General features: G+C 42.9%; 1 protein-coding gene across 2 annotated transcripts in view; it reads right to left on the reverse strand.

Moving 5' to 3' along the window:
- Positions 1 to 25,168, reverse strand: part of LDAH (lipid droplet associated hydrolase) — a 356,814-nt gene that overhangs the window by 263,000 nt on the left and 68,646 nt on the right. For both annotated transcript variants that reach the window (XM_089657355.1, XM_089657356.1), the window contains exon 3: positions 11,587 to 11,721. In XM_089657355.1, the coding sequence (XP_089513481.1) occupies positions 11,587 to 11,721 (135 nt within the window). The remainder of the gene's footprint in view (positions 1 to 11,586; positions 11,722 to 25,168) is intronic.

Consider the following 25,168-nt stretch of genomic DNA (forward strand, 5'->3'; position numbering starts at 1 on the left):
GCCAATGAGGAGGCAGAGACCCTGGACAGCCAAGGCTATCATTCACGTCGCTGGGGGCACTGCTGCACACAGAAGGTGTTTTACCTTCATGCATAAAATGCATAAAGGTAAAAAACCTTCAGCCTGTACAACCACTTTAATTGAAAAAAAAATCCCTTCTTGCTCTCAGCCTCCACCAAATCTCCAAATTCCTTTTCCATGCATGTTGAGCAGCAGAGCAGCATCAGGGCCACCCACTGAGCGAAGTTCATCTAGTTCACCAGGAAATTCACTCTGGTTTACACAGTATATCTCACAACAACCTCAAATCCCAATACACACAAAAACCTCTGACGATCAGGGGTGCTGCCTGACTTCAAGAATACGGCTAGTCCTGTGCTGGGCCCAGTCCGCCAATCTCCTGTGTTGGGCCCAGTCCGCCAATCTCCTGTGCTGGGCCCAGCCCGCCAATCTCCTGTGCTGGGCCCAGCCCGCCAATCTCCTGTGCTGGGCCCAGCCCGCCAATCTCCTGTGCTGGGCCCAGCCCGCCAATCTCCTGTGCTGGGCCCAGCCCGCCAATCTCCTGTGCTGGGCCCAGCCCGCCAATCTCCTGTGCTGGGCCCAGTCCGCCAATCTCCTGTGCTGGGCCCAGTCCGCCAATCTCCTGTGCTGGGCCCAGTCTGCCTATCTCTCTTTTCACATTATCCTGAGGTATCTAGACTCCGGCACATGAAGCACTGTCTCCCAGATATATGGCCATTTCAGTAAAATTTTTAAAATTGTTTTTGTTTCTAAAAAAACAATGCTGACGTCTGTTTTCTTTTTAGCCAGATCGTTCAATGCCACTGCAATGACCTGTGTGCCTACTTCTTTCCTACAAATGGTTTATTCCACGGCTTATAGTTGGACACGTCATTTTGAATGTGTACAACAAAGAATATCACCACGCTTTCAGGTAAACATCGGGCTCGGGGGGACTAACCACAGTTTTGGAAATTCATGAAGGAATGTTTACGAAAAAATGAGGAAAATGTCACTGCTTCGGTTTCAAATAACCAGACTAAATGGCAATTACAGAAGAACATGAGCTATAATGTATACATTTACTTCAGCAGGGGAGCCATCTTTGTTGCTTGGTTGCAGGATCTGTGTACAGCAAAACAAACCAAAGAGTACCAATTTTTACAGCGAGCAGCCCCCCCATACAATGGGCTGAGCACTCTATTAATCGACCCATTCTCATTTTGATTTTCTTTTAATGGAAACATTGTAGATAACAACATGTCTTGTGACTTTTTATTTTCATCTGTGTACTTAAAGGGGATTTAGGGATTGTTCCCACGGGCTGCTTTACTGTGCAGGTCCATGTTTTCCTGGCACGGGGATGCACAGGGGTTGTATGCATCCCTGTGCTGGCATCCCATTCATTTCTACTGGGACATGCACTATGTCCTAATATGGGGTGGGTGCAGGTCCCTGAACGCATACAGGGTGCAGTCGAGGACCCGCTCCCGCATTCATCCGCATGTTATATTAGGACAAAATGGCTGTGTCCACGCAGCCACATGTCCCAGTAGAAATATATGGGATGTCAGCATGGAGATGTATGGAGTACCTGTGTGTCCCATGTCAGGAAAACATGTACCAGAATGGGGCCTTCAATACAGCACCCCCTGTGAATGAGCCTTAGGGCTCATTTACACCAGGTGTGGTGAAACTGCGTAGCCCACCACAAAGCAAAATGCCTTATTTCTTATAAGGACAGTTAACACCAGTGGTGTGCACTAAATAAAAGAACTGCATGCCGTACTTTTTTTCAGAGCAGCAGGTTGAAACACAAACCACTGCAGTGACTAGAATTGTTCTGAAATGTAACAAGTGACATTTAAATAAAGTTCTATGACAAAAAAAAACAAACAAAAGTAAACAGTGTGATGCAACAGGATTGGCGAGCTGCACTGACCCCCCCCCCCCTAGGCTTGTTGGTGTGAACAAGCTTATAAAGCCCAATTCTAGAAATTACACGTGCACCCCTGCAGTGGAGTTCTCCCCCCTAACTGCAAGGGTTAAAGTGTTAGTAAAACCCCCCCCCAACAATAATATCAGTCTGTATATGCAGTATAGCATGCTTGGTAACTTAAGGGGGTGAATCCTCTGCATTCTGTAAAAATGCTGTTTGATCTTGTATTCTCTGGTTCTCCCCTTCTTCCAGTGTCCCCCTCTTATCTCCTGATAAGACATATGGTGTGAAGTCACTCTGCGCATGCTCAGTTTGGTGTGTATTTCTAGAGAGTTGTTTTTTTTTGGGAGAGTGCATGTGATCAGCACAGGGCCAATCAGTGCTGTCCAGACAGAGGTCAGGGGTTCTGCATCCTCCTAGAGCAGACAGAAAACGCCTCCTACAAGCTGTAACCAGTGCTCTGCTTGACACTGATACAAGTCACAAGACTGCTCCAACTGCTGATGAGAAAAGGTATTTAGCAGTTTATATTTACTAAAATAATTGCAGTTCCATGTTGTGTGTACTGTGGGGAACCAGATATAGTGAATGCCGGGTCCTGAGTTTAGTAACACTTTAATACCTAATAAACGGATTTCAATAATGCAAGTATTGCAAGTACCTGGATTTGAGCTGGTATCAAACTCTTGCAGTCCCTGTACAGCAGAGCTCACTGTGGGAGTTAAGAGCAGCACAAGGAGCTAATCCGTTGTGCTGTGGTACAGCCAGGGGCAGGACAAGGGGTGGGCAGAAGGGGCATCTGTCCTGGGTGCAATTTTATTATGTGGGGGGGGGGGGGCGTACTGGGAGCTTTCTGCACAGCACCTTCTACCTTCCCTCCAGATCCTTCTGATGTTCTACCATCTCCCTACTACTGCTCTCATCACCTCCTGCTGATACTTCACTCTCCTGCTGACCCAAACACCAGGACTGGAAGGCATGTGCGCTCATGTACATCCCGTTCCCATGTTTCTTTCCTCACACTTCTTCTTCTCCTAACCTCTGGGGATATCTCCCCAAACCCTGGTCCTTCACCACCTCACTCACCTACTAGGCACCCTCCTACCCCCACGAACCGCCACAACCCCCTCAATCTTATACCTGACCCCCTCCTCCCCACATCCATCCCTCCACTTTCGGTTGCACTCCTGAACGCCCGATCGGTTTGCAACAAGCTCACCGCCATCCAGGACCTCTTTATCTCCCACTCCCTCAACCTCCTAGCGGTCACTGAAACCTGGATCCAAGCCACTGACTCCGCCTCCCCTACGGCACTCTCCTATGGAGGTCTCGTCTGGTCCCATTCACCCAGACCGAGCGGTCGTAGAGGTGGTAGGGTCGGCGTGCTCTTGTCACCGCTGACCACCTTCCAGGTTCTCCCAAACCCCCCCCCCCTATCCTTCTCCTCCTTCGAGGCCCACTGCATCCGACTCTTCTCTCCCACCCCTCTGAGGATTGCTGTAATCTATCGGCCTCCTGGACCCGTATCCCGCTTCCTTGATGACTTTTCCGCCTGGCTGCCCTTCTTCCTCTCCTCTGAGCTACCCACCATCATCCTTGGAGACTTCAATATCCCTATCAATGTCAACAACCCGTCTACATCCCAACTCCTCCACTTAACCTTTTCATTTGCACTCACACAGTGCACACAGTCCTCCACCCACACCGATGGGAACACCCTGGACCTTGTTTTCTCCCATCTCTGCACCCTCCACAATCTCACAAACACCCCTTTCCCTCTCTCTGACCACAACCTCATTACGTTCTCCGTCTCCCCGTCCTATAACGCCTCCCCCCCAACGTCAAACTGTCACCAGCCGTAACCTCCACAACCTGAACCCGGCCCCTCTCCACTCTGCAGCTGACCATCTGTACGACAGTATCCTTCCACTGTCGTGCCCTGACCTGGCCACTACTGCGTATAACAACTCGCTGTCAGCTGCCTTAGACTCCTTAGCACCCCTAACCACATGTAGCATTAAACCCCGACCGCTTCAACAATGGCAGAACGACCAAACTAAAAATCTTAAATGACGCAGTCGCGCGGTGGAACGATTATGGCGCAAAACCAAATCCCCTCGAGTGTTCTCCCTCTACAAATCTGCCTTCCTCACCTACTCCTTCTCCCTCCACGCCGCCAAACAAGCCTACTTTGTAACCCTCATCAACACCCTCTCCACCTGTCCTCGCCGGCTCTTCTCCACTTTCAACTCCCTACTCTCTCCCCCCCACCCAGTACCTCACTCACCGCCCACGAGATTGCCAATCACTTCCAAAATAGGATTGACGCAATCCGTAAAGACATTGCCAATGCTCAACCTACTCCCCCACCTAGTCTCCCTCCCACTATAACCCCATCAACTCTCCCCTCCTCTGACCTCGCAACCACCCTACCCCCCACTACACCTAACGTTCCGCACACTATAACCTCCACTCCTTCAGCCTTGCTACCACTGAGGAGGTCACTAAGGTCTTCTCAGAAGCCCGCCTCACCACTTGCCCCCTTGACCCTGTCCTCACACAAGTCCTCCGGTCACCCTCCTCCTCCATCCTACGCTCCCTCACCCACATCTTCAATCTCTCCCTCTCTACTGGCGCATTCCACTCCCCCCTAAAGCACGCGCACATCACCCCCATACTCAAAAAACCCTCCCTGGACCCCACCGACCTGAACAACCTTAGACCAATCTCCCTGCTGCCATTTACTTCCAAGCTTCTTGAGCGCTTAGTATACAATCGCCTAAGCGCCCACCTCACTGACAACAACCTCCTCGATCCACTACAGTCTGGCTTCCGTCCCCTACACTCCACCGAAACCGCCCTACTCAAAATCACTAATGAACTGCTAACCGCCAAAGCTAATGGCCACTACTCAGTCCTCTTACTCCTCGACCTTTCCGCGGCCTTCGACACAGTCGACCACCCCCTCCTTCTTAATAAACTACACTCCCTCGGCATCAGAGACTCCGCTCTCTCCTGGCTCTCATCCTATCTACCCCAACGCTCCTTCAGCGTTACCTATAACGCTACCACCTCCCCCTCTCTGTTGGGGTCCCCCAAGGCTCTGTCCTCGGTCCCCTTCTCTTCTCCATCGACACCTCATCCCTCGGCAAACTGATACACTCCCACGGCTTCAACTATCACCTCTACGCCGATGACACGCACATTTACCTCATCACCCCTCGCCTCACCCCTTCAGTCTCCGCCCGTATCACCCACCTACTGAACGACATATCAGACTGGATGCTTCATTTCCTCAACTTGAACCTTTCCAAAACCGAGCTCCTGATTTTCCCCCCAGGCCGTGCCCCCCCACCACCCTCTCCATCACGACCAACAACGCCACCATCAGTCACACCCCGCAAGCCAAAGTCCTAGGTGTCACTCTAGACTCAGACCTGTCCTTCCAACCCCATGTCCAATCACTGGCAAACTCAGGCAGGCACCACCTCCGCAACATCTCCAAAATACGTTTGTTCCTAACCCCAGACACTACTAAAATACTCATTCACTCCCTTATTATCTCACGTCTGGACTACTGCAACTCCCTTCTCACCGCAGACTATCCCCGCTTCAGTCTATCCTGAATTCAGCGGCCAGACTCATCCACCTTACTAACCACTCTGCTTCTGCCACCCCCTCTGTCATTCCCTCCACTGGCTCCTGATTGCCCAACGCATTAAATTCAAACTACTAACACAGACATACAAAGCCATTCATAATGCTGCCCCAAACTACCTCACCGACATGATACCCAAATACCATCCTACCCGTAATCTTCGCTCCTCACAAGACCTCCTACTTTCTAGCTCCCTGGTCTCCACCTCCCATGCCCAACTGCAGGACTTCTCCAGGACTTCCCCCATCCTCTGGAACTCACTACCCCAATCCATCAGACTGTTTACCCTCCTTACCTTTAGGCGCACCCTGAAAACCCATCTCTTTAGGGAAGCCTACATTATTTAACGACCGATTTCCTCCACTCCTCCTACCACTCCATCCCCCACAGCCACTTCCTCCTGTTCCACTATCCCCTTCCTCCTAGATTGTAGGCTCGAAAGAGCAGGGCCCTTGAACCCCTCGTGTTTTGTTACTGTATTGTTTCATGTTCTGTCCCCCACTATAATGTACAGCGCTGAGCAAACCTTTTGGCGCTATATAAATACTGTATAATAATAATAATGTTCTGGTGATAACTGTAAAATTTTGGATTTCTTATCACTTTCTCAGGCACTATGGTCTCCAGGATTAAATCTGGCCAAATCGACCCAAGGGAGACACAGATAACAAAAAAAAAATTAAAAATAGGGATGCATACACTGTAATGTTGTGTTAAAAAGCTGTATTCAATCTTCGACTTTTTTTAGTACAGTTTGTAGCACCTGTTCACGTCAACAGACGTGTGTTATGTGTTTTTATTTTTTTAACTTTAAAGTATAAAACAAATAAAAATGTGTTGCGCTGCTATCAACAAACAATATTACTAAAAACTAATTTAAAGGCAAACTCAAACATGACTAGAGTCCACACAAAAAACGATGAAAAACAAATTCGTTCAGAATTAAAAAAAAGTGGAACATCTTCCTACTGGTGACTACACCCAGAATCCCAGTGCTGCAAGTCCTCAATGTACGTGAACCACCACAGTGAACATAGAAGTCCAGGTGGACTCTCACCTTAACACGTGGACCTGTATGTGAACACAGGTCAGAAAAACATCTCCCCTATAAGTGGGGGTAACACATAACTTGCTCCTCTGTGATCAATCTTCCCCTTGTGAATCACCGCTGAACCTTCCAATGGCACCTGATTTCAGTACAGCCGGCTCTGTGGGTAAAGCGTAATCTTTTTGGTAAAAACTTAAAACCATACTCCTCAGCTCGCACCTCGCTCCCCAACCAATGCAGACACGCCACTTCGTTGTTTTATCATTTATTTAAAGTATAACTGAATGCAAAGGTTTTCTATTTATGTTTGGATAGAATAGAGAGGGACTAAAACGCGTCAGTTTGTATTGCTGTCTGTTCCCCATCAAGGCGACTCATCCTCTCTATTTGTCCTGGTGACTGTTATTGTCAAGAGTGAAAGAATTTCCCAAATTTTGGGTTGTTAGCAGAACAGTAGTAGAGGAGAAATTTTCCAATGGGATCACTAGTTCTGACAAAAGACAAAGCGCACCAATCTTGTGCATTACCTCAGTAAACAATTTATTTATTGATTTAGGAGATATACTTACAAACATAGTAGTAAAACAAGAATGTAAAGTCCAAAATCAAACCACAAGATAAGGAGACACGGGCACATCCCATTGGAAGGGGAGTTTCGCAGAGCGACACTGAGCTCTGATGAAGAAGGGATTCCCCTTCAAAACGCGTCAGTGTCACTCTGAGAATCTCCCCTTCTGATGGGATGTGCACGGGTCTCCTTATCTTGTGGTTCAATTTTGGACTTTACGCGCTTGTTTTACTACTATGTTTGTGAGCATATCTCCTAAATGAATTAACCGTTTACTGAGGTAATGCGCAAGGTAGGTGCGCTCTGTCTTTTGTTCTTCACTATAGTTTGTATCGAGCTTCCCCAGCTTTTTTTTTGAGCTGCACAGCCTTTGATCTGTCCTGAACGAATCTCCATACTCCTCAAGAGTATTGGTCCATCGGTCCCCTTTAGATCCAGGTCCCTGAGCGCAGGAGGTGTTGCATTTGTGGTACTAGTTTTGATGACCCTGATTTTCTCCCACTTCCAGCTGTAGCTATTAGATGGGAAGTGAGGGGAAATTTCCCCTATTGTACACAGATGGCAAAAAAAACTGATGGGGTTTATGACCCTCCCTTACTCACTCTAAGTCCTCATGCACACTTGACATTTTTACAGCGACTGTTTTTAGCTTTTGATATTTTTTCTACAGCTAGTAAACCCCTCAGCATGTTATCCTATGTGTCCATGTACACACAGACTGTAATCAACATTTTTTGACAGGGACGTTTTTTGGCTGGAAAAAAACCCAAGATTAGTGGGATTCTAGCTGTAAAAATACTTGAATGCTGAAAAATGCAGCAAAACAACACAAACTGGCGGTTTTGGATTTTTTGACCCCCCCCAAATTTTTTTTTCTTGGTATAAAAAAAATGCTAAAAACCGCAAACGGAAAAAATGCTGCTAAATGCGACAAAATGCTGCTAAACGTTAATGCAAAAATGCTACAAAAAATCTGAAAAACTCACGTTTTTTAATGTGACTTTACATAGCTAACGTTACCAGCGTTATCAAAACGTCCCGTGTGCATGAGGACTAAAATGGAAAAAAAAAAAGTTTTGGCTTTAGTTCAACTTTAAAATGAACAAAAATACAAACTTAACTCTATGCTCATTAGCATGTTGCAACACATTATTGTGCATTGTAGAATGTTTTTGTGTGTTGCATAAAAATGAAGCATTGCACACCAACTCAGTTTTATGGTGTGAAAAGGTATGTAGACTGAGGGCAGGGACTGACGTGAATGTTTAAAATGGAAAGTGCTCCATCAATATAGAAAACACTTGCTTCCGTAAGCCTGGGTTGATCAATGCAGGAAATGCATCGGATATGAACAAAACCTCAATTAAAGTGGTTCTAAAGGCAGAACGTTTTTTACCTTCATGCATTCTCTGCATTAGGGTAAAAAACCTTCTGCATGCAGCTTCCCCTGTCAGCCCCCCCTTTATACTTACCTGAGCCCAATCTCAATCCGGCGATGCGCACAACAGCAGAGGCTCTTCCACCTCTCATTGGCTTAGATACAGCAGAGGGGGGCCTTGGCTCCTGCTGCTGTCAATCACAGCCAATGAGGCGGGGGCAGAGCCGAGCCCCGCTCTGTGTGTCTTATGGAGCAACAACACAGGAGTGCCCCCAAAGTAAGCAGCTTGTTATGGTGGGCACTTGGAGGGATCAGGAGCACTGGCGGGGGACCTGAGAAGAGGAGGATCGGGGCTGCACTATGCAAAACCATTGCACAGAGCAGGTAAGTATACCATGTTTGTTATTTTAAAAAAATAAAAGTTAAACCTTTACAATTGCTGGTGATCCAGCCATAAAGTCTGTTGCTGCAATTCCTGTTATGGGATGACAACTTTTTTCCAACTGTACTACAGAGTTATCACCAGGTCGCTTGCACCCCCAGTGAAGACACACATTACTGTGGTTTACTACTGTCACTATCAGTAAATGAGCCCAGAATAGGGATGTGCAGCCAACACTAGGGCTCGCGCACGTAGAGAGGAAGTGGTGGAAGCAGCCTAAAGGCTGAAGTTGATCAGTAGCACTGAAAACAGAATTGTATGGAAAAATCATGGCAACGGTGTTTCAGCAAACTAAATGTCATCAAGTTAGGGTTTTGGATCTATTTTAAAAAGACTACAGTTTCCTGGTAATTATCTAGCAGTCCATTTCTCACCGCCTGTTGTTTGTTTGCAGGTGAGGTCACCAGTACAATGCTTCCTGAGAGGAGTGCCAGTGGTAGGCTTTGATGTACTGTTTTCCCCATAACGGCATAATTTGTGTTTAGTTTTTAGCAAATTAAAGCTGAAGTGTATATTATGACTAAGGTTACTTGTGGAACTGTATGTAATTCCTTCCAAATCAGTGTAGACAGGTCAGTATTTTAAACAGGGCTTGCAACAAGAAACACTGACTTGCCCTAAAGCCATCATCAGAAAATGGTCAAGCCTTGTCAAGAAAAACACAAGATCATTGCGTACTGAACGCCTGCTTCGAAAGATGTTCCCGTGTAGAGCCTGACTAATGAATTTTTACATTTACAAATGCCTCCTTTTTCAATGATATAAAGCAATAAGCAGACTCAAGTCTTTTCACAGGGGACACACATGCTGGTTGCAGATAACATCTAGGCTTTGGCCAATTTTCAGTGAAATCTCAAAGAAAGAATTTGAAGTAACTCAGAACAATTTTTTTTTAGTTGCTCTCCTGGGTAGCTCAATTTCTTTTCAGATGACCACTGCCACTTGATGGGGAGATTCCACCTCACTTCCTGTCCAAGAGAACTGGCAGAGATTCGCAGCTAAGAACATTCATTCCCGACATAGATTCGGGCAAGGATACCAAACTTACTAAATCTGAAGACATAGCAAAATGATTGAAAGACTTTTATCATGCACTTTATAATATCCCACGAAACCTATACAAGATCACTAAGCAGTCTTAAATACAAAGTAATTGTGATTACTTAGCCAGATCAAGACTACCAACACTCCAAAAAACAGATGCAGACCCACAAGACTTCCCTATTACCATAGAGGAATTTTACAAGGCAGTCAAATCATTAAATACAAATAAGGCCCCAAGCTCTGATGGATACTCTAGTGGCTACTACAATTCTAGATGGTCAATCATTCTCCCAAGACACACTGAGAGTGCATACATCAGTCATACCAAAAGCAGGGAATGACCACAAATGTGTGCGCCAGTTACAGGCCCATTTTTAAATGTGAACCTAATGATCTTTATAATAATTCTGGCAACCCAATTAGTATCATACTCACCATCATTTATCCAATTAGACCGACCAAGTGGACTATATCCCAAACAGAGAAGCCTGAGCTAATAAAACAAGGGTGATAAATTTAATTCACCTTGCAAAGCTTCCCAGGCTCCCCATGTGTTTAATAACCATGAATTGAGGAAAAGCCCTTCAACGGGGTCTAGCTCTTCCTCAAAACAACCCAGAAACATATAGGCCTGGGCAGTAATATGAGACAACAGACAGATATCATCTATTCAAACCCACTGGCCATACTCAGAGTAAACAAATCCCTCTCACAACCTTTTCCACTACAGAATGGTATTTGCCATTGATCTTCGCCATAGTTTTACATCACAAAGTAGTTGCATTCGCTGATAATTTTTTTATTTTTTTGCTACCAAACCAGAATTCACACTCAAAAATTTACTAGCAGAATCGGCCAAACACAGACAACTTTTCAATTTTATATTGAATTTACAGAAATTAGTAGCTTTTCATATCCTTCCTGCCTGCCTAACCTCAAATCATCTTTTGCTTTCAAATGGACAAACAATTATTTTATCTACATGGGTACAAAGATCAACCCTTTTCCATCAGACCTATTCAAAGTAAACATCGCTCCTTCACTGAGCCATAAAATAATGACCCACAGAAATGTACCACATATACATTTACAGGGTTTGGAAGAAATTCTATTATATTATAAAAATGTAAATTCTTGCTTGCCTTTTATAAAACTTTTTTTAACCATTTTAGACATTGGCAATAAAAATTCCAAATAAAATGATATTAAAGGCATTTTAAAAAAAAATAATAAACATGATATACCTGCCTGCTCTGTGCATTGGTTTTGCACAGGGAAGCTCCAATAATCCTCTTCTCTGGTCCCCTGCTGGAGCTCCTGGCCCCTCCCTCCTGCCTAGTGCCAGGTCAATCATGCAAGATTATGCCAAGTCATGGCCAGTCTTCTGTTGCCTTATAGGTTCTTTATTCCTAGCAATGCAGGCTTGTGTTTTATATTTAGTATAGTCATTATATCGTGTGTTTCATCCACTGCACAATACAAACAGACATAAAATAATAAAAACCTTACCATCAGACATGTCCATTCCTGGTGGAGGTGAACAGTGACCAGCATGGCTAATGGCCCACACAGGGTATTTCTTGTTATAACCACAATACAAGGACTCCATGAATGTTCTGTAAAATCCTACAACTCCAGGATTACCTACAAAAGAGTAAAATAAATTAAATTATCACTTCTTACCATGACTAGTAAAAATATTGCAGGGAAAAGTAGGGATGTTGTTCCATCAAAAGGACACATACAAGTCCCTAATTATAAAGCACTGCAGAAAATACTGGTTACAGGAACATAAATGGTATCAACAATAATACAAATTCCAAATTACATCTTATACAACTTTTAACATGTTAATTTCAGTTCAAAATAGTTTTCAAACTTATTTATACGTGCAGCTGGTAATTTTGCCATCAAAGTCCTTGTTTTGGCACTACCTGTTATACGGAGGCAATGTTCTGTCCCTGTCTCCAAATTGTGTTACTGTGATGTCACCCTTTGACATGCTTCCCTAGAGAGACTGCAAGCAGCCGTACCAAAATACATTATGCAGGCATGGTTCACCGCTGATACTATCAAGAAGCTGGGTCTGAGCAGTAATCTGCAACCAGTGCTGGTGCAAGTGCATTCAGAGATGTGGATGAAAGAGGCTGGAAGAGATCAGCAGTACTGAGATGCAATAAAAACATGCAAAAAGTGAAGGAAAAAAAAACATGGCGATTCGCATATTTTTCTCATTGTATTGAACTGGAAAATAAATGAAACAGGGTTGAAGAATTGTGAGGATCCTGTATAAAAACCTTTATAAATAGACCTCTAAATGTAATCTAGTTGGAGTTATATTTACTTTAACTTCTTACAGGATCGTTATACCCAGAGCTGATGTTTCAGTATTGGATAACTAATTGCAATTAGATCAATTTATTATTTTTTAAAATCCTGCTTATAACAAAAAAGAAAATATATAACAAATTGCCATACATTCCCTTCAACCCTGGGACAGCTCTAGCTCTGACAATAGTGTTGTGCCTGTCTCACTGACACTTCCTTAACTAATGACACCAATATTGTCAGAAGTACCAAGCATCAAAATCTACCAGCCCCCAGCGATTTGAAGAAGACCCTTACAACAAGTAGAGAACTGTCCCTTAATTTAGGTTTCTAGCAATCCACTGACTATAGGGATTATCAGTCACAAGTTCACAGCATGCAGAAAAATACATCTGGCTGCAGAATGAAATGGAAAGCTAATTTTAAATAAAATTACATTAGAAAAGGGTTTTTCAACCAGGGCTCCTCCAGAGTTTGCTAGTGGATCTTTGAGCAATGAGCAATTTCTGCCTCTCAGAAAGTTCCCACTGACATCACTGCTCTTTTTTAGCTATCTGTAAGGGGATAATTATTCTTAATGACCACAAGTGTAAGGAACATTCTCACTGACCATCACACTAATGTATCATCAGTTGTAGATATAGTAATTACCGTGTTTCCCCCGAAAGTAAGACCTACCCCGAAAGTAAGACCTAGCGGTACTTTTTGAGGTATCACTAATATAATCCTGCCCCCGAAAATAAAACCTACCTCCACCAGGGGCGGACTGACCATTCGGGCACTGCCCGAGGATCCGGGGTCACTGCAGGGCCCCATGAGAGGCTCTGTCCGTCCCTGTATGTGCCGCTTCTGAAAAAAGCAGGCATTGAGGGGACATACACTGAAGCAGGCACTTTGGACACCTCTCCTCCTTGACGTTTCAGCAGAGGGGCGGGTCCACATCCCTGCCACGGGTGCTGAAGTCGGAGTGCTGGAGGGGCGAGCAGAGTATGCAGCAGGTAAGTATGTAATCCCCGGACCCTGGTGACAGCATTGCAGCTTCATGTAGTAGGTAGGGGGGAGAACGAGGGGGGGGAGGAAAGAGGGCAGAGAGAGAAAGGGGGGGAGAAAGAGGGCAGAGAGAGAGAAGGCAGAGAGAGGGAGAGAGAAAGAGGGCAGAGAGAGGGTGGGGCTTGCTTTAAAACGTACCTTTTTTTGGAGCTGGTGGAGAGATCAGTTAGGTTAGATGCCGACGATCGCCTCAGGATGGATCAGATCTGTGGATTGGGGAGGATAATGGATTGGACTCCAATCCATTATGCTCAATCCGCAGATCCGATCCATCCTGCGGGGATCGTCGGAAGGGGTGTCACCAAGTGAATAAAAATAAATAAAAGTCAATAAAAATAACACCTACCCGAAAATAAGCCCTAGTGCATTTTCTAAAATTAATATAAGACACTGTCTTATTTTCGGGGAAACACGGTATTAGCAAGGGTTCCCCGAGTCCGGAAAGTTACTTAATGGATTCTTCTGCGCTGAAAAGGTTGAGAAAGGCTGCATCAGAAGATGGCTTGAATAGTACCAGTATATGAGAGTCATACCAAAAGTAATGCAAAGTGGGCATACATTTTTTTTATTAACGAACATAGGTTGCTTAAATGTCACATATGAGAGTAATTCTACCTCTATATTGTACAACTTAGTTAGGGTTAAGGACTGATGTGAATGTAAAGCGCTGAATAAATTGACGGAGCAATACAAGTACCTGTAATAAATAAAAATAGTAAGTCTTCCTCTTCTTTTTTATTGCAGGTAAATAATGGATTCCTAGCAGAAGCTCATTGAGTTCTTGATGAAGGAGAGGTACAGGCTGTCCAACATTCACAGAAGGCTACAGAATGTTTATGGAGATAACACCATTGACATGAGTGACCAATGATAAAACATTACTCTTGTCAATGGTGTCATCTCAGTAAACATTCTGTAGCCTTCTGTGGATGACAAACAGCCTGCACCCCTGCTTCATGTGACAGCACATTGCTCCTGCTTGGAATCCATTATTTACCTGCAATAAAAAAGAATTACTATAGAGGAAAAGTTACTCTACCAACATGTGAAAGTTGAGTGACCTATGTTACTTAATAAAAACATTACGCCCATTTTGCATTACTTTCGGTACAACCCTCATTACGTGAAATTTGAATGACCTATGTAAGCTAATACAAAAAATAAGCCCACTTTTGCATTACTTTTGGTAGAGCCTTTGTAGGCTGTATCAATTTCTTCAAGTGAAAGTAGATTTTTCCTTTAAGCCCAGTGATGGCTTCTTTAAGCCCAATGATGGTCTTCATGCCAGGAGAGGAAATCTATGCAACACAAAAACAAGGCATTTTAAATAAAATGATAGAAAATAGGAAGGAGTTCAAATTTGAGATAACGTTTTTATTGTTGTCTGTGCCTTCCTGTCACAGTGAGAACTACACCCTCCATTTCTTCTATAGGCATCACAGGAACAGGAATGAAATCCTCCCTAACTGGACTCACAGTCCAAAAAAAGGTTGACAAAAATATAACTGTTCCCTAAACAAGAAAAAAAAAACATTTGAGCTGGAGTAAGGCTCTAATGAGGCATATTTGAGCAAGCGGTCACAAAACAGCTATCAAAAACTGCACTTTGCCCAGAATCTAATCTGTATAAATGAAAGACATTTGTTTGCAATTCAGACAGTAGGAGATGAGAATTCCCTTATTGTTTGTACTGTAAAATCCATGACTTAGCTCACCCGTAGGCTCACCCCACCTCCCTGCGCCACCTTTAAATTTAGTGCACTTTGTGGATTTGTTTTGGCTACAAAGTATTTTTCTTGAAGTCCAAATGAGCACTTCCACGTCTTTTCAAATATTTTGTCGGAAATGTTCGGCATTAAATTCTCATCATGTGAATTTTGCTGAGCAACAGCTGCTGAATGGAAGCAAATGTTCCACAGGCTAGAGTGTGCCTACGAAAGTGAGTGCAAGAAGAGTTGAAGTGATCCGCTCCTGAAAGTGAGACCCCTGTACAATGCATTAAACTGTTTACTGTCAACATTTCGAGGTGACCTGCACACAAGCTCCTCTTCCCTTTAACAGTGCAATTACAATATCCACTTTCAACCAGACACATAATTGTATTATCTTTAAAAGAAGCCTCTCTAATTTCTTGAAAGGATTAACGCGCCCTCAGGAGCTCCGTCAATTTCTCCCGGCTTGGAAGATGTTCCCAAGCTCCAGCGATCATCTGGAGAGGACAGTGAAAGTAAGGTGTGTGTGTGTGCTGCCCACCTGTCAGTTCACAGGACGACCTTTGTACAGACGATCGCACCTGTGACTGATGTTCCTTACAGACAAAAATTTCTTTTATTTTATGTCACGGACTTCCCCCTCCTCCCCCTATCTCTTTTCACTAAGCAAATGGCAAGTTTAATTTAAAAGATTTTGTTCAAAACATCTCGATATGAACATCTGTTCCAGGATGGATTTGTTGGGAAATAAGAGTTGTTAAATGGTTTAAAGTCTTGCTGTTAGTTAAGACCTATTAAAAAAAATATAAAAATACAAAATAGCCAATCATACAGAAAGCATAAAATGAGATCATTTTGAAAAGTCTTCATCAAAAGTTTGCCACTGCTAAGGCTTCCTTCTGAAAATGTTTTCTGGCCATCTCTGGTTTGTCACTAGCTTGTAGTAATAATGCAGATCAAGGGTTCTGACTTCACTAAAAGTCCTTGACTAATCAAGTACTAATATTTTCAGGAGGTCAGCAATGGCAACCCACAAATTCCTCACATAGCGTCTCCTTTAAATTATATACAGTATAAAAGTAATTTGTTTTTATTTCAAATAAAGTAGGGAATGGCTAAAGCAGAACCAACCTTTCTCAACGTTTTAAATACAGAGGATTTCTTTAAATAACTTTCTTCTCTCAGGGAACCCCTACTAAAAGTTACTATATCTCTACATCAGAATGGAAATAATTCTCCTTATATTTGTGCCCATTGGGAAGAAGTATCTCTGTACAGATAGCTAAAAGATCATTGGCATCAGTAGGAATCTGAGAGGCAGAAATTGCTCAAGGAAACCCTAGCGACCGTTTGAGGAACCCTAGAGTTCCATGGAACTCTGGTTGAGAAACCCTGGAATAGACCATTAAAAGATAAAATCAGAAAACCAACGCTTGCTACAATATTCACCTACAATCCAGAGATTTCTTCTGCAGTAGTTTTGTTCTAGTACCAGATGTCCTCAGTCTGAAGCCCAGCATAGTACAACTCACCATTTCTGAGCCCAAGTGTTCCTTGACCTGTCCCAGCCTGTGACTGGACAGTGACAGAGGAAGCAGCACAGTGATGAGCTCGTCTCTCCAGCACCATTCTTTCTCTTCCTTTCAGCATATTAGCACATGAACTTATTGGCTCATTGTTCTTCTTCTTCCACTCATATGCCAGCTTCATTATACAGGGACTTGCAAGAGGTAAGAAACAACTTGCATTCAAAAATGCATTTAAAGCTGAATTCCAGGGATGATATATTTTGTATACTTACAATAGGCCAGCTTGACACAATGTAAGTATGCATATGTGTTATCTGATTAGCCTCTGTGGAAGCTGTCAATCACTGTAGTGCCTTCAGTATTCCGGGTCCTGTGCCAAGCAGCTTCCCTTTTGCACAGCAACCACAGGGATCTGCTCGCTCATGGCTGCCATTCAGAGAGTGCCATGCATTTCTCTCCATGAATGAAAAGCCTTCTCTGACTGGAAGAGCTGGAAAGGCGAGGTGGTCTCAATCTCCACCTCCTCCAATCAGATATCATGCATAGTATACCTATATTGTGCCAAGCTTGCCCAGTGTAAGTATACAAAATATATCATCCCTGAAGTTCAGCTTTAAATGATCATCCAAAGCTTGTTTTTATACTACTTTAGATATGACTTTTATTATAATGACCATACAGCATGCATAGCTTATGGAAGGATCTCCTTAGAGTTCTAGGACTTCACCCAGTGCTTCCAGCATATAATACGAGTACAAAACATTCTTGATAAAGTAGCGGCCAATATAAACATGATGGGTTCTAACCAATCTCTTTCTACACAAACTAAAATAAAAAAAAGTTTTGCCCTTAGATACACTTACAGATTTCAGATACTGATGCAGAGATGTACTGTAAGTGCTGTGGCCTACTCAGTGCCAAGTAATATTTCCAGCACACTAACAGAGCTTTTACTCTACCATCCCTTGCATGAAAGAACTAAGGGTATTCTCAGACTGTGCAATCTTTAAAACCAAAACAGCTCTCATAATAAAGGTGAGGTAAACTCCCCAGAAACAAAGCAGTGAAACAATTTATGCAATTCTTTAGGCCAGCTGAAATTGTTACCTTTTTATTCCAGAAAACAAAAAAATCCCCATAATTTAATGATGGAACCATTTGCTTTGTCAGAGACACTAAAAGCTCTTGTTAACACATTTTGAGAAGCTTGTGTTTACTAAACTGACTATTATATGCCAAGTGCGGAATGCTGACCCAGCATCTGCTGGTGAGAGCTATTAAACAATACAGCATCTGGACAAGCAGAAGTCAGCACAACATGATAAGAGCAATCTACATCTGTTGAAACCAAAGACAAAATACATTCCTTAACTCCAAGGTGCATGACCCAATTGGGGGCTGCTGGAACTTTTTTGAGTGCATTGTGGGGTAGACTGAGTTAGGACACAACTGGCCATCTAAATTGTGCTTCTAAAAGGAAACTATAAACATAGAAGTTTCTGCCAACTTAGCTTCCTCGTGTGGCAGCAGTTTGCTAAACTATGGAAGTCATTAGTGACTAGTCTTCCTCGGCAGCAGACTCTTGTGGCAGTAATTGATGGCGAAGTGGAAGCCTCTGGTATACTGACAGTCTTTAGTAACATAACAGCAGTCAAAGCTGATTTAGCTGCGTAGGGCTGCAGGTATAAACATCGGCTGACCAAATTAGAGGACCCTGATGGTACTGTCAGGTGTTGGCCTACAGAATCAAACCTTCATAAGACCCTGGTGATACCAGTGCGCTGCCTTACTGCATGGTAAATATATGTGTGTGTGGGCTTCCCTTGCGGCTAAGTTCCAGACTCCCCTGAGAGTGGGACAGCGGGAGTTCAGGCCCAAAGTGGCACAGGTCACCTGTAGGAGTGCTGGTTGGTGGTCCACCCAGAAGCACAGCTGATGTATGGAGATAGGTCTGCAGACAGGTGGCGCCTGTGCGAGGTATGCAAGCCCTTCCGGGATTTAGAGATTTACTGGATAGCCGGTTCAAGCCAAGGTCAAGTACCAGGTGGGAATCAGAGCAGACATAGTCAGATGGGATAGCCGAGGTCATACACAGAGAAGCGAGAGAGAGAGTATCCGTAAGTCAAGCAGAGGTCAGATCAGGGGTTAAGCAGAGTAGACAGGTCCAAGAGCAAGCCGAGTCGGTATCAGGAAATCACAGATCACAATAACACAGGAAAAAGGGAACGGGAAACAGGAACAAGGCACGGGGCGCTTTATATCATCCAGCAACTTGAGGAAGTGATGAGCCTCCTTATAAAGGCCGTCTGGCACCAAACTGAGGCTGATGTGTGCTTCTGCAGCCATGCAGGGTATTGATGGAAATGCCAGATCTTCCAGAACTTCTGCTGTGGACAGGACCCTGACAGTGTGTGAAACCAACCATTAGCACAAGGCATGAAATACAATGTGTTGCTATGCCACTCACTTTGAATAGGACACGAACGCGCATAGGTAGCACACTGCAATGCACTTGGATTGTAGTGCACCATAATTTCAGTTGTGAGTCAACTGTACATCGGTCTATGTCCAGTTTAATGAGTGTTGTGGTGTTTTGACAACCTTTTTAAAATGAATAGGCTGACTTAACATGACATACTTTAATGGCCAAATGAAGCACAATAACTGGGTGTGTGGTGCACTGAAATGAAAATGCCTCTAACATACACTATATCATCAAAAGTTTGTGTGGACATCTGATAATCTCCCATACTACAGTATATGGCAAACATTATGTGACACCCCCTCCTAATTATTCAGTGCAGGTGTTTCCAATGAAGGTTCTTGTTAATGTTACAGTATAGAAAGAAATATTGCACAACTGTGTGCTTCCAACCTTGTGATGACAGTTTTAGGACATGACCGTGCCCAAAATTCAGGTCCAAAATGAGATGGTTTGATGAGCTTGGTGTGGTGGAATCTGAGTTGCCTTCACAGAGCCTTGTTATAGCCTCAATGTGTTGTTCAGTTGTGTATCAATGTTCATGGTTTTGGAATGGCATATTTAACAAACTCCTAATATTGTAGTTGTCCACAAACGTTTGACCATATAGTGTATATCACTCTGCTTACAAGGGATTTTATGTGATGTGTTAAGAAATTAGGGAAGGAATCACACTCCTTACTGACTAGTGTTATTACATGAAGTGCCATTAAGTCTGTTTCGACTCTTGGTGACCACAAAGATAATGTTATTCCAAATAGATTTGTCTTGTCTTGTTTGGAACTTGTTTGGAACTTAAGCCTTTGCAACTGCAAAATAACATCATAATTTCAATGACTGTATCTATCCACCTTATTACTAATTGTCCTCCTTCTCTTTTCCCTTGCACTTTTCCAAGTGTTGCAGTCTTTTCCAATGAGTTAATTATTCTCATAGTATGCCCAAAACAAGACAACCTAGTAATCTGGGCTTTCAGTTGAAGGTTGAGTTTGATTTGTTAAATTCAACTTCTGAATCTGCTACATCCTCTTCAATTAAATAAAATAGATTCACATACATTTCCCCCCAGGTGAACTTATATGGTATCTGAACACTACTGAGCCAATTTTATGCTTAGGTTTTTTAATATACCTTAGACTGCCCCTACAGTTAAGTACAACTTTTCTCATCTATGCAAGTGTAATACATTTTTAGAAAATCCTACTTGTACCTATAGAGTGCCTTTCAACAAGTGAAGTTATGTTAGATATAAACAGTTTAAAGTACGTAAAGTAAAGTTTCTTTCCCAGAGCTGGACTATCCATTAGTCCAGGGGTCTACAAACTTTCTAAACAAATGTCCAGTTTACTGTCCTTCAGACTTTAGAGGGGTTGGACTGTGACCAGTAGGAGTAGAAAATTCCCCAGCGTCAGTGGGAGAAAACAATGTCTCAGGCTTGGAGGTCAATGAAAGTTAGCAAATTACAGGGCACCTGTGGTCAGAAGGAAGAGGTACAGTACCCCATTGCTGGTGCCAGTAGCAGAAATCGTGACCCATTGTTGGTGTCAGTGGGAGGAATCATGCCCCATCATTGGTGTCAGTGGAAGGAATTGAGCTCCATCGTTGGTGTCAGTGGGAGGAATAGTGCCCCGTCATTGGTGTAGGTGAGAGAAATGGTGGCCCATCGTAGAGTTTCAGTGGGAGGAATTATGCCTCATCATTGTTGTCAGTGAGAGGAATGGTGCCCCATTGTTGGTGTTTGTGCACCATACCAGTGGGAGGAACAGTGCACCAAGGACTGAATAGAAGCAAGCAAAGGGGCCACACTTTGGAACCCACTGCATTACTCTATCATATACAAACTTCCCAGAAAGCTAATGCATTTTACCTTTTAGATGCAAATATTGTATTAGTATATTTTTAGTTTTATAATATTTGTAATACTTTTAATACATTTGTATTAATTTGCTAGAGCCATTGATTACATTTTAGTGGTGTGTAATATATGTGTGTATGTACTGTATATTGCTGCATATACAGTATAAGCTGGCGTGGATAAGTATATGCATGTATTAACTGCTCTTTTTTATTGCTGAGAACTACCATGGAAAATGTTGTATAGAATACAAGCATAATAAAGAATCTAATCTAAATGGTACCATGCCACTGAAACACAAGTGAAATGTACCTCAAAGCATGTTTAATGCACATAAAAAACATGAACACAAGGTGCAAGGGCCCTTCAAGTGTTTATAAACAATCTGCAGGGAAAGTAGAGCATAGCACATTATAAAGAAATCCTCAACCCCAAAGTTCCTAACTGTAAGCTTTTGGTTAAAATCAATGTTCTTAATTATCAAGGAACACCCACAAGAATAACTCCAATTAATGATACTAACATTTCCTTGACACACTAAGCAACATTTACTTATTTTTATTAAGATGAATAAAGGCACACAATAATGTGCAGTAACCCAAAGCTGTTAAATAGCCATTGACTTTTCTTGTAACTACTGAAAAGCTGAAGATGATTGGTTGCTACAGGTTACTGCATTCTTAATATTATCATTGCCCAGCAATGAGTTTAAAACAATCTCCATTCTAAGGCTAAATGCACCCTGATATTTTCAGATATTAGGACTTGTTTACACCATAGTTTCATGTTTGGAAAACATAAGCCGCACGCATGCATGGGCACACGTCGATGTACAGAAGCATTGGCACTTACACTAGGGCATACAGCCATTCACTTCTAAAGCTGGCTGTACATGCCACCTGCAGCTTCCCAGGCACAAGAAAACCCTTTTTAATGCATTTTAGGCGTGTTTTATTTCTAAAATGTCTATAGGCTGTCGGGCTCTTTCAGATTTGTGGTGTGCTCTGAAGAGTGATCCACGTTCCGGCATGTGAAAGGCAGCAAGGGGCCATTATATCACCTCCACCTGATTTTAAGCAGAACGAAAAAAGTCCCAATGTAAAAACCTGGCTTTTATTGCAGATGCAATATCACTTCTGCAATAAAATGCCCCTACCTGCCTACTCGCCGTCTCCTCCAGTGCTGTAAATGGAACTGCACATTCACAGATCAGCGTACAGTGCCAGGATGACAGCCTCCTGCACATGCACAGGCGTGAGGTCATTCCCTGCTGGTCAATGAAGAGGCTCAAAGACTAGCACTGAGAAAAAGATGCTGGTCCAGGCGCAGGATCATTAGACAAGTAAAGTATGGAGACTTTAGTTCTGCTATAACTCTCTAATGCTGCACCACCCTAACTATGATCATGTGCATCGCATGTGGTTGTGGCGTGACCCTACTGAACTCAATGGGCGAGTTTGACAAAGTGCCACTTGTCAAACTGTGCACCCCAGGTAAAAATGTCATGGCTGCAAAACATTGTGACCACACCATGTGCACAACCCTGTCCATCTGCATTGCGGCAGTTCAGGTGGGGGTGGCAAAACTGGAGCTCGGCCACCTGATTTTTCACTCGTCTGAATGAGCCTTTGTACACTCACTGGCCACTTTATTAGGTAGTGGCAAGAAAATATATTCCACATCATTATACCACTACCATCAGCCTGAACCATTGATACCAGTCTGCCAATTCTCCTTTGACCTCTGACATCAACAAGGCATTTTTGTCCACACAACTGCCGCTCACTGGATATTTTATCTTTTTTGGGCCATTCTCTGTAAACCCTAGGGATGGTTGTGTGCAAAAATCCCAGTAGATCTGAAGTTTTTAAATACTCAGACCAGTTAGTCTGGCACCAACAACCATGCCACGTTCAAAGTTACTTACAGTTGTATTCAAAATAATAGCAGTGTGTTGAAAAAAGTGAATAAAGCTCAAAATCCTTCTAATAGCTTTTATTTCCATACACACAAATGCATTCTATTCCAAATCAAAACATGAAGAAAAATATATCAAATTTGTGTTGTTTCTCTAAAAAAATTGAAGAAAAGTGAATATTAGACTGTTCAAAAAAATTGCAGTGTTTGTATTCTTCTTTACAAACTCAAACATTCACTATATAAACTGAAAAATGTTTGAAGTTTTGCTTTCCTTTGAAATCACTTAATATTTCGTTGTATAAGCACGGTTTTTGAGAACTGCTGTACATCTGTGTTGCATGGAGTCACCCAACTTCTGGCACCTGTGAACAGGTATTCCAGCCCAGGATGATTGGACTACATTCCACAGTTCTTCTCTATTTCTTGGTTTTGCCTCAGAAACTGCATTTTTGATGTCACCCCACAAGTTTTCTATTGGATTAAGATCCGGGGATTGGGCTGGCCACTCCATAATGTCAATCTTGTTGGTCTGGAACCAAGATGTTGCACATTTACTGGTGTGTTTGGGGTCGTTGTCTTGTTGGAACTTCCTCTTCAGGAAAAGGCAGCATGACCTCTTCAAGTATTCTGATGTATTCAAACTGATCCATGATCCCTGGTATGCGATAAATAGGCCCAACACCGTAGTATGAGAAACATCCCCATATCATGATGCTTGCACCACCATGCTTCCCTGTCTTCACAGTGTACTGTGGCTTGAAAGTGTTTGGGGGTCGTCTGACAAACTGTCTCCGGCCACTAGACCCAAAAAGAACAATCTTATTTTCATCAGTCCACAAAATGTTGCGCCATTTCTCTTTAGGCCAGTCAATGTGCTCTTTGGCAAATTGTAACCTCTTCAGCACGTCTTTTTTCAACAGCGGGACTTTGCGGGGGCTTCTTGCAGATAGCTTGGCTTCACATAGGCATCTTCTAATTGTAACAGTACTCACAGGGAAGTTTACACCTTCTTTGATCTTCCTGGAGCTGATTGTAGGCTCAGTCCTTGCCATTTTGGCTATTCTTCTATCCATTTGAATGGTAGTTTTTCGCTTCCTTCCACGTCCTTCAGGTTTTGGTTGCCATTTTAAAGCATTTGCGATCATTTTAGCTGAGCAGCCGATCATTTTCTGCACTTCTTTATATGTTTTCCCCTCTCCAATCAACTTTTTAATCAAGGTACGCTGTTCTTCTGAACAATGTCTGGAACGTCCCATTTTCCTCAGAATTGCAGAGAGAAATGCACTGTAACCAGCATGTACAACATTTGCTGCCTTCCTTCCTTAAATAAGGGCAATAATTGCCACCTGTTTTTCAAAGAATGAATGACCTCACTAATAGAACTCCACACTGCTATTATTTTGAACATGCCCCTTTCGATTAGTGATTCAATTACACAGAATCAGCAGCATGCATGTCATGACTGTTGGGTCTGTTGGATTTATATTACTCTACTACACCTGCTAGTAAATTATTTGCCATGTTGAAATATCATTTCTACCAAAAACAGTGATTGATCAGGTTAGTGATGTCTGACTGCTATTATTTTGAACACAACTGTATATCCCCTTTCTTCCCCATTCTGATGCTCGGTTTGAACTTCAGCAAGTCATCTTCACGTCTAGATGCCTAACTGCATTGAGTTTCTGCCATGTGATTGGCTGATTAGCAATGTGTCTTACCAAGCAATTGAACAGATGTACCTAACAAAGTGGCCAGTGATTTTAGATTTTAAGCCTGTAGGCAAAATTTAATCAAGTCTGCGGCAAGCTGCTTCTCTGAAAACCACTAGGACATTCTTAAGATAGCAACAAGAGAGGATGATGGAGTTAGCTATGGGTTGGTGTTATCCAGCCCTTAGCAACTAAATGAAAACAGGATCAGAAGGGAAGCAAAGAAGAGCCTTTCTTTTCTAACAAAGCTAATAGCAAGTACGTTATAATGCCTGTTCATAGGCAAGGCTTTCAACTTCAATAGTTAATTTTACTGTGTATGTGTCCTTTAAAATGCATTAAAACTAAATTTATAAACGTGCTATTTTTTAATATTGAAAATAATATGAAAGAAATAGTCCTATTTTACGAATGGTTTCCAGAATGCAATCCATCAATATTCCCCCGTTACTTCTTTACACTTTCTACGAGGGATAACACCTGCCCTTGTTGTTGTAATAAAC

Source organism: Staurois parvus, unplaced genomic scaffold (assembly GCF_062004578.1).
Source record: "Staurois parvus isolate SC_StPar_1 unplaced genomic scaffold, SC_StPar_1.0 ptg000985l, whole genome shotgun sequence".
Lineage (NCBI taxonomy): Eukaryota > Metazoa > Chordata > Amphibia > Anura > Ranidae > Staurois > Staurois parvus.